General features: G+C 39.1%; 1 protein-coding gene across 1 annotated transcript in view; it reads left to right on the top strand.

Moving 5' to 3' along the window:
• Paaf1 (proteasomal ATPase-associated factor 1) overlaps positions 1-15,760 on the top strand; it is a 33,067-nt gene that overhangs the window by 11,398 nt on the left and 5,909 nt on the right. The window contains exons 4-8 of the mRNA XM_005379933.2: positions 214-303; positions 2,502-2,600; positions 3,234-3,384; positions 12,717-12,911; positions 15,322-15,413. Coding sequence (XP_005379990.1) covers positions 214-303; positions 2,502-2,600; positions 3,234-3,384; positions 12,717-12,911; positions 15,322-15,413 — 627 coding nt within the window. The remainder of the gene's footprint in view (positions 1-213; positions 304-2,501; positions 2,601-3,233; positions 3,385-12,716; positions 12,912-15,321; positions 15,414-15,760) is intronic.

Below are 15,760 nucleotides of genomic sequence, written 5' to 3'. Positions count from 1 at the left end.
AATGGCACCTCAGCAGCACCATCTTGCGTTGTGGCCCTCTGCAGTGAAGGGATTTCTGAGCCAGGAGGAGTGAGAGCCTTGTGCACTGGGATAGGAGGATTAGCACAAGTGCATTTGAAAGATGAGAATTTCCTGTAGTCCTGATGTTTTCTCTAAGAGATTTTAATTACACTGGAGTGGCCTCATTGGTGGATTTTTATCTTTTCTCTCTAGAAAAGCATTCATATTTCGTGTCCAAAGGAAAACGCATCTTCAAAGTTTTTGGCACCATATACTACCTTTTCCAGAATTCATACAAAGAGTGTGAGTATGTAGATAAAGAGAAAATATACTAGTGTGCTTCCCCCACCCCATTTTGTCTGCCTGTCTAGTGCCATGTACATATTTGTAATTAATGTGTCTTTCACTTACTTTACATATAAGGTGATAGAGCTGGTGAATTATAATATGTTTGGCATAACTGGTACTCAAGTCCACAGAGAGTATGTGTAGAAAGGCACTTGTTGTAATCTTAGAGGTTGCATGAAATTTCCTTAAATACATTTTAACAAGCCACTTACCAGCTTTTGGATAATGATAAAATAGCTGATGCTTATTACCTAGCCTGCTAGACAAGAATATTTTCTCAAAATTCCAAATGTACCATACTGAGGAATACAGTAGTACCTCAGTTCATGAACTTAATTCTTTCAATAGTTCTGGTCACAGACTGAATTGGACGAGAACAAAATCAAATTTCCCCATAAAGTTAATATTGAACCTAACCATTGAATTTGATTTAGTTCTCATCAGATATGGTTTGTGACCAGAATCATGGCAAAAATTAAGTTCATGAACCAAGGTTCCACCATAGCTTTATGTTTTTGTAATAAAGCCTTTCTACTACCATGGGCCTTTTTGAAGCAGAAATAAAAAGTGATAGACAAACTGACTGTATTAAAGCCTTCTATATCTTTATGTTACATTTTTTATTTTTATTTTTTAAATTAATTAATTAATTTGGCTTTTTTGAGATGGCTTGATTTGTAGTGCAGGCTGGCCTTGATGTATGTCACTGTGTGGCCCAAGCTGGCCTCGAACTCATGGAATCCTCCTGCCTCAGCATCCCAAATGCTGGGATTACAGCCATGTACTACCATGCCCTGTTTTATGTTGTGTTTTTTTGTTGGTTTTTTTTTTTTGTTTTTCTCCGATACCGGGAACCGAACTCACGACCTTGCACTTGCCAGACAGGCACTTTGCTGCTGAGCTAAATCCCCAGCCCTTATGTTGTTTTTGAAAAGCCGTTTTTGCAGAGTATGGTTAGCACACATCTGTAATCGTAGCACTCAGAAAGATTGCTTTGAGTTGAAGGCCAGGCTGGGATACATAATGAATTTAAGAGCAGCCTGCACTACATAGCAAGACCCCTCTCTCAAAACAACTAATAGAGAGAGAGAGTAAAAATAAAAAGCTATTTCACTCTTATTGCAAAATAAATATATTTTTAGTGATGAAAATTTAGGGCATGTAAAAGAAACTAAAAGAATCTCTTCTTTAAAAGAATCACTCTTATTTCTATAAACTGAAGATAACCATTGTGAACTTTTGTTATATAGCCTTTATTAGTAATAATAGTGGTGATATGTAACATTTATTGATTGCCTTCTATGAGTCAGCACCATGGAGATTTCTACATATTATTTTACTTTATCCTTTCATCTCTTCTTTAACCAATTTACCCAAATCGTGTTTATAGTAATGCTATTTTATATCTTGTTGTTTTTTTTTTTTTCTTGAGACAGGGTCTTGCTATCAGTTCAGGCTGGCCTTGAACTCACTATGTGGCCCAGGGTAGCCTCAAACTCACAGCGATTCTCTTGCCTCAGCCACCTGAGTGCTGAAATTACAAGTACGGGCCACCATGCTTGTTATATATATATTGCTTTTTAATTACTTAATTATATATACATTATTCTATATTATCTTACTAGTATTATTTTAAGAGTTCCACAGCTGTATAATTTTTTTGTGATTTATTTCCAATCTCATATTACTGGACATACGGGTGTTTGGAATTTCATCATTTTGTGTTTTTATGAGTATAGTGTCTGTATAGACACTGCTATACAGAGATATATATGGAAATGCCTTTGCTCTTACTTGAATCCTCCTAGTGTAAGTTGTTTCCTAAGATTTAGGGGAAGTATACTAAAAAGTAAAATGGCAAAAGATGGAAACTGGAAGTTGACAATGAGGTGGGAAAAACCTTTTAGTTGAAGCCAGAGACTGCATATGATTACAGGAATACCTTTTTTGTTTAGAGAAGGAAAACATGTTGGCCTCAGACTGTTGAGAGTGTAGGGACAAAAGCTCAGCTTTCATATCAAATGTGGGTTCTTCATGTTGGGAAGCAGAGGCATGAAGAAGTTTTGAAGGGATATGAAACAAAAGGTGATTTAAATGTATTTCAAGGGAACAAGAGCATTCATACTCATATCATTGTTTTATCTTTTGAACAGATAACATGCCTGGACATTTCCAGTGGAGGAGGCCTTGGTGTGTCGTCTAGTTCTGATGGGAGCATGAAGATCTGGCAGGCTTCCAATGGAGAACTCAGAGTAAAGGATTTGAATATATTTTTAGAGTCTTTGACTTGAAGGGTAGCTGGACCGATTGATAGAAAAATGGCCCATTGTAAAGATACAGGACCACTGCGCTTCACTTGACCTTTGTTTTCCCATTTGTTAATCAGGGAACTGTTCTCAAGATTAGTGATTTGCCAGACAGAATGGGGCTGCAGCAGTTGAACCAGACCAGTGAATGTCTTAAGTAGGTGAGCCCTTGGTTTCAACTGCCTTCTCTGGTCACTTTCTAAGGCAGCATAGCTAGGCTGTTAGACTGAATATATGGCTCAGCCTCAACCTTCCAGAGCATTTTAAGAGATGAATAAGAGAGTCACATGCCTCTTCAGCTCCTAATTTTTAGAATTAGACCTGGGGATAACTGTGAGAGCCATGGAGTTCAGTTGTATAACATCTATATCTTAATCTCAAGAAAGGAAGCCAGCAACTATTAGAACATTACTTGTTAGATAAATGAGCTAAAGTGATCCTTTGGACAGCTTTTTTAAAAAAAATGGAGCATGAAGGAATAGCATGTAGGTACCTTATATAAGGGACCAAAGTTACGGGAAATGAGAGAACATCGAGATGGACAAGAGAACTAGCGTGGCATTTTCTTTTGTTTTCCAGAGAGTGTTGGAAGGACATGTATTTGATGTGAATTGTTGTAGGTTTTTCCCATCAGGCCTTGTGGTTCTGAGTGGGGGAATGGATGCTCAGCTGAAGATCTGGTCAGCCGAAGACGCTAGCTGTGTGGCAACCTTCAAAGGGCACAGAGGAGGTAGGAAAGGCTTTTCTAATGGTCTCCATAACAGATCACTTTGATGACAGAAACAGGAGCTGGGCATGGTGATACACTCCTGTAACCCCAGCACTTGCCTGTAGTCTCAGCCCTCGGGAAGCCGAGGCAGGAAGATCGCTGCGCGCTTGATGCTAGCCTGGAACTACGTAGTGAGATCCTATTTCAAAAAATAAAAAAATAAAAAGATAGAAAGAGAAGCCAGTTATTCACAGATATACACATAAGTCATCCACCAGGCCATTTGGATGAGTTGCTGTTTCCCCAAGGACTAGCAATTCCTTTGCTAGTCTTATTATTGCTATCTAGAGCTGTCCTACACAGATGATTGTTTTCTTTAATTGATAAGTGAAAAAGAAAAATCCTCTCCAGGAGGTCATCTGCTTGTGTGCTGGAGAAAAAAGAGAGTGGGACAAAGAAAAATCTACATTTTCTTCTTATTGGTCCTTTGGCTGTGGTGACAGTAAAACCTAGGTGGTAAATGGCTTCATCACCAGGTATCAAAGATAGAGCTTGCTACTGAGTGTTGATTACCAGGAATTTAAATGATAGTTCATATTTTAACAATGGATTTTCCATATAACTAGATAAGATCAAGCTGTAGAGACAGACTGAGAATATCTTCCCTTTGTAACTGATTAGTTGGTTTGTTGAAAAGACGTAATTTAGAGATGTTTTATCCTTAATTAGAATATTAAGAAGGCAATAAAACCAGACGTGGTGGCACACACTTGTGATTCCAGCATTCTGGAAAGCTCTGGCAGGAGGATTGAAAGTTTGAGCCCACCTTAGGCAGTTTAGTAAGAGCCAGTCTGAGGATGTGGCTCAGTATGAAAGCTCAGTGTTTAGTCCCCACTACTGCAAAAAAAGGAAAAAGAGAAGAAAAAAGAAAGAAGAGGAGGAAGAAAGAGGAGGAGGAAGAAGAGAAAGAGGGAAGAAGAAGGAGGAAAAGGAAAAGGGAAAAGGAAAGAAGGAGAAGATTACAAGATTATAACTTTGGAGATTTCCAAAATATAATAACATTCTCAAATAATTCCTTATCTTATGTCCCTCCATCGGAACCAAAGTAACATTTTCTATACACCAATTTGGGAATGAATTATGGATATCCCTCTACTTGTGATATTTGCACCTATGTTTTTACTTGGGAGCCCCACTGCACTGTACCTGCTAACTACTAACTGGTTGTAGAGATCAAATTTTAAGTTTTAATATTTCTTTAAATATATATATAATGGTTTATAAGATACATGCAGATGATCTGGCAAATATACATGTCAGCTTTACCAAAAAAAGGGTACATTGAGGGGACAGAAACAATATTTAGAGCCTTCCTCACATTACTAAAGAACTCATTACTTCTTTTTGGTTTTTTTGGTTTTTTTGTTTGGTTGTTTTTGTTTGTTTGTTTTGTTTTTTTGTCTTTTTGAGACAGGGTCTCACTATGCAGTTCAGGCTGGCCTTGAGCTCACTTTGTAACCCAGGCTGGTCTCAAACGTGCCTCAGCCTCCCAAGCGCTGGAATTACAGGTGTTCTTAAATAACCTATAAGTCTAAAGAGTCAGAGGTGCCTGTAAAGTTTGGGAGCCAGGAACCACAGGAATAGGAGAAACCCTGGAGGACTCATCTTAGGTCTGGCCCTCTGTCTGAACCTGTAGGCCCAGGAGACTTTTCAGTGAAACAAAGCATGACTCTGCGTGTTGAACCTAGCAAGGCGCATAGTCAGCGTCAGCGTTCACTTAGCTTATGAACACCTTCGAATCACTGCAGTTACTGAGTAGGCTGCCACATGAATCATCATGCTGTCTCCCCACATTCACAGTTAAAGTCTCCCTGAGAATACATAAGTGATCCTTAGCTTAGAATGTTTGTAATCTGACAGAAGCCTTTGCTTGTATAGTTTTTCCTTTCTTTCAGCCTTGTGAGAAGTTTGCAGGGTGGGAGTAGGGACTTCTGTGATATAGCAACTCTGACCTTTTTTTTTTCCTTGAGAGGGGGTGTTTTTCTCAGATTGAAGAAAAGTGACATGAGGTCAGATCTAGGCTGATGGCTGTCAGATATTGACTATTCCTTTCCACTTAGTTCTATAAAATAATCCCAGGTTTCAGTTACTTATTCTTCCACAACCCAGAACAAAAGTCAGGATTGATTGCTGATGACACCAACATAGGAGCCACTGGTCCAGCCAAGTGGTTTCTTAGTTGCTTTGTGTGGCTCATTTTAAATAATCTCTTGAGTTACAAAATTTTGAAGCATTTTATTAGTCACAGCCACAAACCATATATGAAAACAGAATAAAGAATTATTATTACTTGCATTTGTTATATATCGTTTTTCCTTTTATCAGTGCTGGGGTCAAACTCAGGGTCTTGTGCCACTGAGCCACATCCCCATGTTGCGTTTCCATTTTTTACCGTTAATGGCTTCTCATAAATGGTGAGAAAATAGGAGAAGCAGAGCTAAGCATGGTGGCACAGCCTATAATCCAACCTATAATCCCAGCTCCTCTCCAGGCTGAGGCAGCAGGATTGCAGGATCCAGGCCAGCCTGGGCAACTTAGTGAGACCCTGTCTCAACATGAAATTAAAAAAGAGCTATGGATGTCGCTCAGTGGTAGAGTACTTGCCTAGCATGTAGTTGGACCTGGGTTTAGTTGCCAGTACCTCACAAACACAAAAGAAGCAGGGATTGTGTTGAAAGCAGATATGGTTCTTTATTGCCTAAGGTGTTTCTTACAAGCAGAACAAAGCAAAACCATAAGGAAGTCTCGACTCAATGCACATAGCCTGATGCTGATGTTAGAGAACTATTAGACACTTATTAAGCAGTTCTGTGTATAGATCTGTTGTGAAGGATGAGCTTTCGTTAGTTTAATTGCTTCCCTTTCTAGGATATGAAAACATGATACTAAGGGAGACAGCATAGTAGAATAGTTAAGTATGGGATTTGGAGACAAATTTTGGTTTAAATCTTAATTCTGCCACTTATAAAATGTGACCTTGGGAAATTATTCATTTCTCTGGGCCTCAGTTTCCTCATGTAAAATGAAGATAGTATTAAATGCAATGGTATAAATGAAAGATTTAGTATAATCCTTAGTACATAATAAGTACATAATAAGTATTTTTATTGTTTACATAAAATATAAAATTAAGTTTTAATACTTGCTAGAAAATAGGAGCCTATGGCCTGTGATGTTTTAATGTACTTGTCAAATGTAAAAAGCAGATATTGTTATTTCTAATAGAATAGACATTTTCCAGTAGAAACAAATACAATTCTAGTTGATACGTAATTGGTGCCTCTAAAATTTTATACATATTCTTTAAATATATATGTGACTATAAATATATATTTGAATATAGATGATTAAAGGATTAGAATTTTTAAAATTAACAAACTAAGGTAAATTTTCTGTGTGTTCTGAATCTCTCAAATGGAAAATAAATGTAGTTCTGTGTCTCTAATATATGAGTTAATTAGTTTGAAGTTAAATTGCCCGGGTCAGCCGGGCGTGGTGGTGCACGCCTGTAATCCCAGCACTAGGGAGGCTGAGGCAGGAGGACCGTTGTGAGTTTGAGACCAGCCTGGGCTACAAAGTGAGCTCAAGGCCAGCCTGAACTGCATATTGAGACCCTGTCTCAAAAAGACAAAAAAAAAAAAAAAAAATTGCCCAGGTCATTTAATTAAACTTGATGAGTTTAAGCATACAGGATTTATAATCCTAATCTTGTGTAGTGAATGTTACATCTTTTCATATTTTATGAAACATTGAGACCAAATTAAACCCTATTTCATTTGACTAGTTGGTTAAAGGTTGTATTTTTTATTTTTTCTCTTTCTTATATAGTGGAAATACTTACATTTGTAGAATAATTTTAGGAAATCTGCTTGCATTTTCAGCACCTGAGCCATTACTTTCAGACTGTTAGGTACTTCCTTAGAAATGGGGTATACTACCTTCAAGTAATAGTGAAGGGGGAAATTAAAAATTTTAAATAAAAGCCTACCCAGGACGCCCACGGAGACCAAGCAGACATGTCCAGCAGGCCCAATAATAGAACAGTCCTTCCTTTGTATAAACTCGTCTTTACTGCCTGTGTGTAATTGATGGCCTTGCGATGTAACTTGAGATATTTAAACTCCCTTAGCAACCCATGATGTCACTGAACCCTCCAATTGCATGTGGCAAATCTGCCTTTTTACCTTCCTGCTTGCCCTCCCTATGAAAGTCCCCAAACCTGGCTGGACAGGGCTCTGACCCTGACTTTTTGAGAGAGAGATCCCAGTCAGGCCCACCATTGTAAATAAACTGCCTCCTAAACGTCGGTGCTGATTCTTCCAGTGTTGAGTCTGTTTTCTGTAACAATAGGAGCTTCATTTTATTTTATTTATTTATTTATTTTTTGATACCAGGAATCAAACTTAGAACCTTGCACTTGCCAGGCAGGTGCTTATGCTGCTGAGCTATATCCCCCGCAAATGAAGGTAGTTATTTTATTTTATTTTGTGGGTACTGGGAATCTAACTCAGGACTTTGTGCTTGCCAGGCAGGTGCTTGTGCTGCTGAGCTATGTCCCCGGCCCTAACAATAGGAGCTTCAAGCCTCAATTTTTTTCATGATCTGAGTCAGCGGTTAATTTTCTCACATACATACATGTGTATCTGGCTCTCTAGCAACATTAAAATGACTTAATGTGAAAGTAAAACTAGGTAATTTTTTTCTTTTTTTATTTCAAAGAGAACAAAAACAATAACAACAACAAAGACAACAAAACAGCACAAAAACAATAAAAATGATACAGAATTTCAAAACAAAATGACTGAAATTAACAATGGTTGTTATATTACATATTGTTATTTTCAACGAAATTGCTCAGATTACCAGATACAAGAATGCAAGATTGATCAAATAAAAAGAATAAAAAGTAATAAAAAGAAACATTAGAAATGATGCAGAGCTTCACTGAACAAGATGGTAGGCATTCAGCAGTGGTTGTTATATTGCATATTGTTGTCTTCACATTAGTTGTTCAGATTACCAGAGATAAGCATGTAAAATTGCTTAAGAAAAAAATTTAAACATTAACTGTGCCTTTCAATAAACCATTAGACATCAGCAGTACAATTATACCAGCTATCCTTATATATATATATATTTTTTTTTTTTCCCCTTCTTTCTTTTCTCCTTTCCCTCGTCCCAGTTGTTCTTTCTCTTTGAATAATTTTTCTCTTTCACAATATCTACTCTACCTTTTGGGTTTTATTTACTCTTTCAGATTCTTACACTAGGGAGACAATATGATGTTTACACATGTGGGTCTGATTTATTTCACTTACGAGTATGGTCTCTAGTTGTATCCATTTACCTATAAAAACCTTAAGTTTATCTTTTTTATAGCTGAGTAGTATTCCATTGTATAAAAATACCACATCTTTTTTATCCATTTGTCTGATGATGGGCATTTGGGTTGTTTTTTCAAGATTTAGCTAAGACAAATTGCGCTGCAACAAGCGAGGATGCACATATATCACTGTGGTATGATGTTTTCAGTTTTTCTGGAAAAACATCCAGAAGGGAAATAGCTGGGTTAAGTGAGACCTTGAATTCCAGTTTTTTGAGGAATCTCCACACTGATTTCCACAATGGTTTCACCAGTCAGCACTCCCGCCAGCAGTTAAGAAGTGTTCCTTTTTCCCCACAGTTCCTCCAGCATCTGTTATTGGTTGATTTCTCGATGACAGCCATTCTTTCTGGGGGAGTTGGAATCTCAGTGTTGTTTGAATTTGCGTTTCTCAAATAACCAGTGATATTGAACATTTTTTCATATATTTATTTGCCATTTGTATTTCTTCATCTGAGAAGTATGTATTCATCTTAGATGCCCATTTTTGCATTGGGTCTTTGAATTTTGGGGGCCTGGTTTTTTTTTTTTTTCTTTATAGGTTCTAGATAGAAGTCCTCTGTCTGAGGGACAATTGGTTAAAATTTTTTCCCAATTTGTGGGTTTTCTTTTTTACTCTATTGGTGATTTCTTTTGATGTACAAAAACTTTTCAATAAGATCAGATCCCAGTTGTTGATTCTTCAAAGTATTTCCAGTGCAGTTTGGTTTGTGTTCATGAACTCTGTGCCTACCCCTAAAACTAGGTAATTTTAAGGGAATAAAATGTACATTTAGAAATAGGAAATTTGCTCTATTTCTTACAGATACATATTTCAGTTATAGTTTTGTCTAATGTTATTTTTATTTTACAAACTGGCTAAGAAGCTTACATGTGAACTGGCTATGTTGCTTCTGTGTGATTTCTTCCTTTCTTTCCTTTCCCATCTTCCCTCCCTCCCTTCCTTTTTTATTTCTCCCTTCCTTCTTTTCTTCCCCTCTTCTCCTCCTCCCCTCCTTTCTGTCTTCCTTCCTTCTTTTCTCTCTTTCTCTGTCTCTGTCTATCTGTCTGCCTGTCTGTCTGTCTCTCTCATTTTTTCCCCAGTGTTAGGGGTTGAACTCAGAGTCTTTACACCAAACCGTATCCCGAGCTGTCTCTCTCTCTCTTTTCTTCTTTTCGAGACAAGGTCTTGCTAAGTCACTAAGTTGTCCAGACTGGGCCTGAACTTGGGATTCTCCTGACTTAGTCTCTCAGAGTCAGCTGAATCTTTTCTTAAAGGAAAACGTCTTTTTGCCTTGATTTATATGCTGGTATCTATTTGGTTAGATGTAAAGCCTTTTGTAGCTTCTAGTAGGTCTTAGCAGTGACTACTTCTTTTTTTTTTTTTTTTTTTTTTGGTCTTTTTGAGACAGGATCTCACTGTACAGTTCAGGTCAGCCTTGAGCTCATTTTGTAGCCCAGGCTGGCCTCGAACTTGCAGCAATCCTCCTGCCTCAGCCTTCTGAGTGCTGGGATTATAGGCATGTGCCACCACACCTGGCGTGGCTACTTCTTTTAAAGTCATTCTAGAAATTGCTGCTTTCATAACATCTTTCTAAAGTATTTGCTAAGGGAACTGGTTCCCATTTCTCTTGGGTTCTTTTTATTCCTCTCATATGAGTATGAAAAGACTCACACTAGATGTCACATTATAAGTGATGTTTTATTAGGGAATGATCATTTTCTACTCTTAGACATAAAGGAAAATTTTTTGGATGGCACCACTTTGCTGAGTTTTACTGGAAATTTGTACAAAGTTAACATTATTCACAGCTTCCTAGTTCCAGCCGGAGCATTCTGCCTTGGGTGTATACTTCTTAGAATTATTTTTAGAAAAGCTTGTGTCATTTCCGTGAACTTAGTAACATTTTAAAATAGCAATGGTACTTTCCAATAAAGACAGGACCAGATCTTTGATTGCTTAATAAGAGATACAGGCCCTTGCTAATGGTTATTCCCTAGTAGTATTCTTTTATTCTTAAAATTAATATAAACCAATGGAGGTAGAGTGTATAAAGAACTGTAAACATGGTATAATAAATAGATAAAACAGCAGTTTCTGCCATGAACATGATGTGATTGATGATCCCTATACAAGCACTAAGATCCTAGTGTAGCTATATTTTTGCTAAATGTGTTATAAAGTTATAATGGAAAGGCACATTTTCCAAATTCAAGATAACTTCATTAACCAGGTACAAAATATGTTGTAAATAATAAATGTAAAATAGCAGCAAACCATATAGTTTCTTAGATCAGTTTCTGAGAACTCTATTTAAAAACAAATGTCTGTAGAGGCCTTTAACCAATATAAATGTATTTGCAAGAATTATATTTTATTTTTCCAACAGTTATTGTCAACCATGTAAATTGGATTTTGTTTTTATTTTAAATTGGCTCTATTTGTGAAGTTACACTGTAACTTTGGATCCTACTAGAGTTGCCTTTAATCATATTTTCTCAGACCCTAAATTGGTTATTTTTTCAGGTTGTGACATTTGCATAAACTTCATGAACTCATCTTTTTCTAGCAAAGGGCAAAGGCTTTTTTTCTTTTCTTTTTTCTTTTTTTTTTTTTTTCCGCGGCAGTGTGTACTGAGCCTGGGACCTCACACTGAGCTCCATCTCCAAACTAACTAACTAACTAACTGTCTCTCTTTCTCTCTTTCTCTCTTTCTCTCTTTCTCTCTTTCTCTCTTTCTTTCTTTCTCTTTCTCTCTTTCTCTCTTTCTCTCTTTCTCTCTTTCTCTCTTTCTCCCTCTCCCTCTTCCTCTCCCTCCCTCCCTCCCTCCCTCCTTCCCTCCCTCCCTCTTCTTTTTTAGAGAGGCTCTTGCTATGTAGTTCAGGCTATCCTTGAACTCATGAGTGATTCTCCTGCCTCATCCTTCCAAATGCTGGGATTACAGGCATGCACCACCACACCTGGTGTGAACAAAGGCTTTCAAACTGAAAGTTTCAGTAAGGGTTGATTAATGCATTGGACTGTCATTTATGTATATATTTAGTTACCATGGAATCTTTGTCAACATTTGTATATCTGAATCCTTTCTTCCTCAGGAGGAATGTGGCAAGCCAAAAATGACTAATTAACCAATGACCTATGGTCAGTTCTTGTAATCCCAGCACTCAGGAGCATGTGGCAAGAGGACTGCTGCAAGTTCAAGGCCAGCCTGGGCTTCATAGTCCAAGGCCAGCCTGAACTACATGGCAAGACCCCCCCAAACTGTGTGCCTGTTAGCAGTTCTGGGTTGGTGACCTCCGCAGCACCCTCTCTAGACTATATGAGTTCTCCAGACTATATGAGGAAATCCAGGAGCTCAGATCTGTGTTCTTCAGTTCCAGGGGCCTCTAGGTAGTTTGACTGCTCTATATCTTTCAGAATCTTCCTGTGTTTTTTTTTTCATGTCTGGGTCATTTCATTTGTAAGGGGAGGGACATGGAAGAATGGGGCTACTCCATGTTGGCCAGAAGCGGAAGTCACATCCTTTTTAAAATAGCTCTCAGTGGAAGCAGCAGGATATTTTAAGATAGTGATTTACAAACTGAACTCTCAAAATGTCTACTTAATTTTTCTTTAAAAGGGTGGAGCGGCGGAGGGGCAGCTAGGCCAAAATAAAAACTTGAAACCACTACTCCAGAACACTCCACTAAGTACTAAATCCAGAATTTGACTTTACATGTCTCTCTCTTACAGTCTTTGAGCCATTGGGAAGCAGGGACTCTTCTGCTTATTTCTGTTTTTCTAGCACTTTAAAATGCCCAGCATGTACCACATGCTCATGTTCCGTACACACTTATAAAGGGATGGAGGCATTTATGCTGCTCTGTCTTCTCTGTCCTTACAGTTCCTTTACTACCTTATCCATCTTAGGGGCTCTTTTTCTTTTGCCAGGTATCCTGGATACAGCCATTGTCGACCGAGGGCGGAATGTGGTGTCTGGCTCTCGAGATGGAACGGCACGGCTTTGGGACTGTGGGCGCTCAGCCTGCCTGGGAGTCCTTGCAGACTGCGGTTCTTCCATTAACGGAGTGGCAGTGGGTGCTGCTGACAACTCTATAAACCTTGGCTCCCCTGAGCAGATACCTAGTAAGTTGATGATAATATAGGAGCTAGTTTTGTTTTCTTGAGTCCACTTCAGTGTTTACCTGTTCAGTTTCTCCTGTTCTTTCTCATCCTTGCTCAACAGCTGGTGTTTTGATTTTCATGCTGATTATTATTTGTTTATCTATTATGTTTGTATTGCTTTGGAATCAACACAGGAAGCGTATGTCATAATCATTGTATTGTAGTACAGTATAATTCAGCAGATAAGACTACTGCCTGTCAGTCATTTTGTGAAACTGAGCCTGGCAGCATGCACCTATAATCCCAGAACTTAGGGAGGGTGAGGCCAGCCTTTGCAGCTCAGTGGCTTAGTGAGAACCTGGCTCAAAATTAAAAATAAAAAGCACTGGGGTACGCCAGGTATGGTGGCACATGCTTGTAATCCCAGTACTCAGGAGGCTGAGGCTGGGCATTGTCATAATTTTGAGGTCAACCTGGGCTGTATAGTGAGTTTAAGCCCAGCCTGAACTATGTAGCGAGATCCTGTCGCAAAAAAAAGGACTAGGACTCAGTATAAAGACCCTGAGTTCAATCCCTACCTAATATTGAAAAAAAAAAAAAGTAATCAATAATGCTCACCTGAAAAATGTTAGTGATTCTTAATGCAAATATAGTAGGTTTTCAGGGGAAAGGAGTGTAACAGGTTCCTCAGCCTCCCAAGTGCTGGGCTTATGGCTGTGTGCCACCACGCCTGGCACACCTGAATTTGAGAGACTATTAGATATCTGATAGATAGCTCAGCCTTACCTTGTCTAGCAGGGTGTATTTGATCCCGCCAGTCTCTTTGTTCCTACTTCAGAAAGTGATACCATGCCGGTTGTGGCAGTGCATGCCTGAGGCAGGAGGATTGTCATGAGTTTGAGGTCAGCCTGAACTATGTATTGAGACCCTGTCTCAAAAATAGAACAAAACAAAGCAAAAAAGCCGGGCATAATGGCACACACCTATAATCTCAGCGCTGGGGAGGCTGAGGCAGGAGGATTGTTGCAAGTTTGAGACCAGCCTGAGCTACAAAGTGAGCTCAAGGCCAGTCTGAACTGCACAGCAAGTTCAATCTCTCATTGCCTGCCTTAAAAAGACAAAAAAGTGATACCACCATTTACCCACTTTGCTCAAGCTCAAAACCTGAGATTAACCCACCCTCCCTTTCTTCGTGTCCCACATCAGCAGTAACACCTCTGCCTTTAATGTTTCCAGTTTTTTCACTGTTCCTTCTCACTCCCTTTTTTTTGTCCCTCCCTCCTGCCAATATTTTGGTCTACTCTTTCATCACCTGTTGTCTGTATTACTACCTGTGCTGTTCTCCAAGAATCCCATTCTTGGGCTGGGGATATAGCTCAGCGGTACAAGCATCTGCCTGGCAAAGTGCAAGGTCCTGAGTTTAATTCCCGGTACCCATTAAAAAAAAAGAGAGTCCATTCTCTTCAGAGCAACCATTGTGGTCATGAAAAACACATGGTGATGCACACCTGAAGGCACTACTCAGGAGGTGGAGGCAGGATGATGGCAAGTTCAAGACTGGCCTGGGCAACTTAGTAAGACCTTGTCTCATGAAAAAACAGAAAACAAAACCAAAAACTTTTTTTTTGGTGGGGGGGCAGTACTGGGGATCAAACCCAGGGGTGTTCTATCACTGAGCTACATCCTCAACCATGCCCCCCCACCACCCTTTTTTTTAGTTTTAAGACTAGGGCTTGGTAAATTGCCCGAGTGGAACGCAAATCTTTAACCCTTCTGCCTCAGCTCCCTCCATGCTGGGACTATGGGCCCATGCCATTATGCCCAGTTTCACTAAATGAGTTATAGCCATTAGTCTTATCTGCTAAATTATACTGTATTTTAATATAGTAGTTAATATAGTTGCATTTGTTGAGTATTTTTTATATATAGCTAAAGTCACCTTTTTGTGGTATTGAGATTGAACCTAGAGTCTTTGCATTGGGCTCATCCTCGCCCTTTTTCAACTTTGAGGCAAGATCTCACTAAATTTGCTAAATTGCCTGGGTTGGGCTTGAATTTGTGATCCTCTTGCCTTTCAGTCTCCCGGAGTGCTGTGATTATAGGTGTGCAACACCACACCTAGCTAAAGTCACACCGCCCCCCAAACCAGGGATCGATCTCACGACCTTGCGCTTGCCGAGCAGGTGCTGTGCTGCTGAGCTAAATCCCCAGCCCCAAAGTCACCCTTTTTAATCGCACAGATCTGTAAGGTTTTACATTTTTCATTTTAATTTTTTAGGTCTGTAAGTTTTCACAAATGTGTACTATTGTATAAACAACGCCACAGTGAGAAAATAGAACATAACTTTAAAAAAAATTAATCAGTGAATCTCTAACATATAGTACAGTCGCTCGGCATAGCTGTCATTAACAGGGCTCATCTGTTGTGCAGGTGAACGGGAGGTTGGAACAGAAGCAAAAATGCTGCTGGTGGCCCGGGAAGATAAGAAGCTTCAGTGCCTGGGACTGCAGAGCAGGCAGCCGGCAAGTGGTTCCTATAAGACCTTTGCAGCCTGGGGTCACTCTGATTCTTGGCAAGCTGTTTAGAAACATTTCTACTTGCTCCTTGTGTTCCCTTTGTGAGGAGGCTGCGTGTCTGAGAGGAAGTGCGTGTAGTGACTAAGCATGGGATGTGGAATGGGGCAGCATTTAAATCACAGCTCCTAGCACCTAATGGCTCTGACATTGGAGAGACTTCTTAGCCTCTCTGAGCCTAAGTTTTTTTTTTAATCACTAAACTGGACATACTAGGACTTAATTCACAGGATTATGTGATGAAGATAAAGTGGTCTACTCCTTTGTGGCCTTTTTAAAGTCACTTTCCCAGCCGG

This window comes from Chinchilla lanigera, unplaced genomic scaffold (assembly GCF_000276665.1).
Source record: "Chinchilla lanigera isolate Chin_1 unplaced genomic scaffold, ChiLan1.0 scaffold00013, whole genome shotgun sequence".
Classification (NCBI taxonomy): Eukaryota; Metazoa; Chordata; class Mammalia; order Rodentia; family Chinchillidae; genus Chinchilla; species Chinchilla lanigera.
Note: the sequence above shows the minus strand (reverse complement) of the source record. Positions and strands in the feature narration are given on the sequence as shown.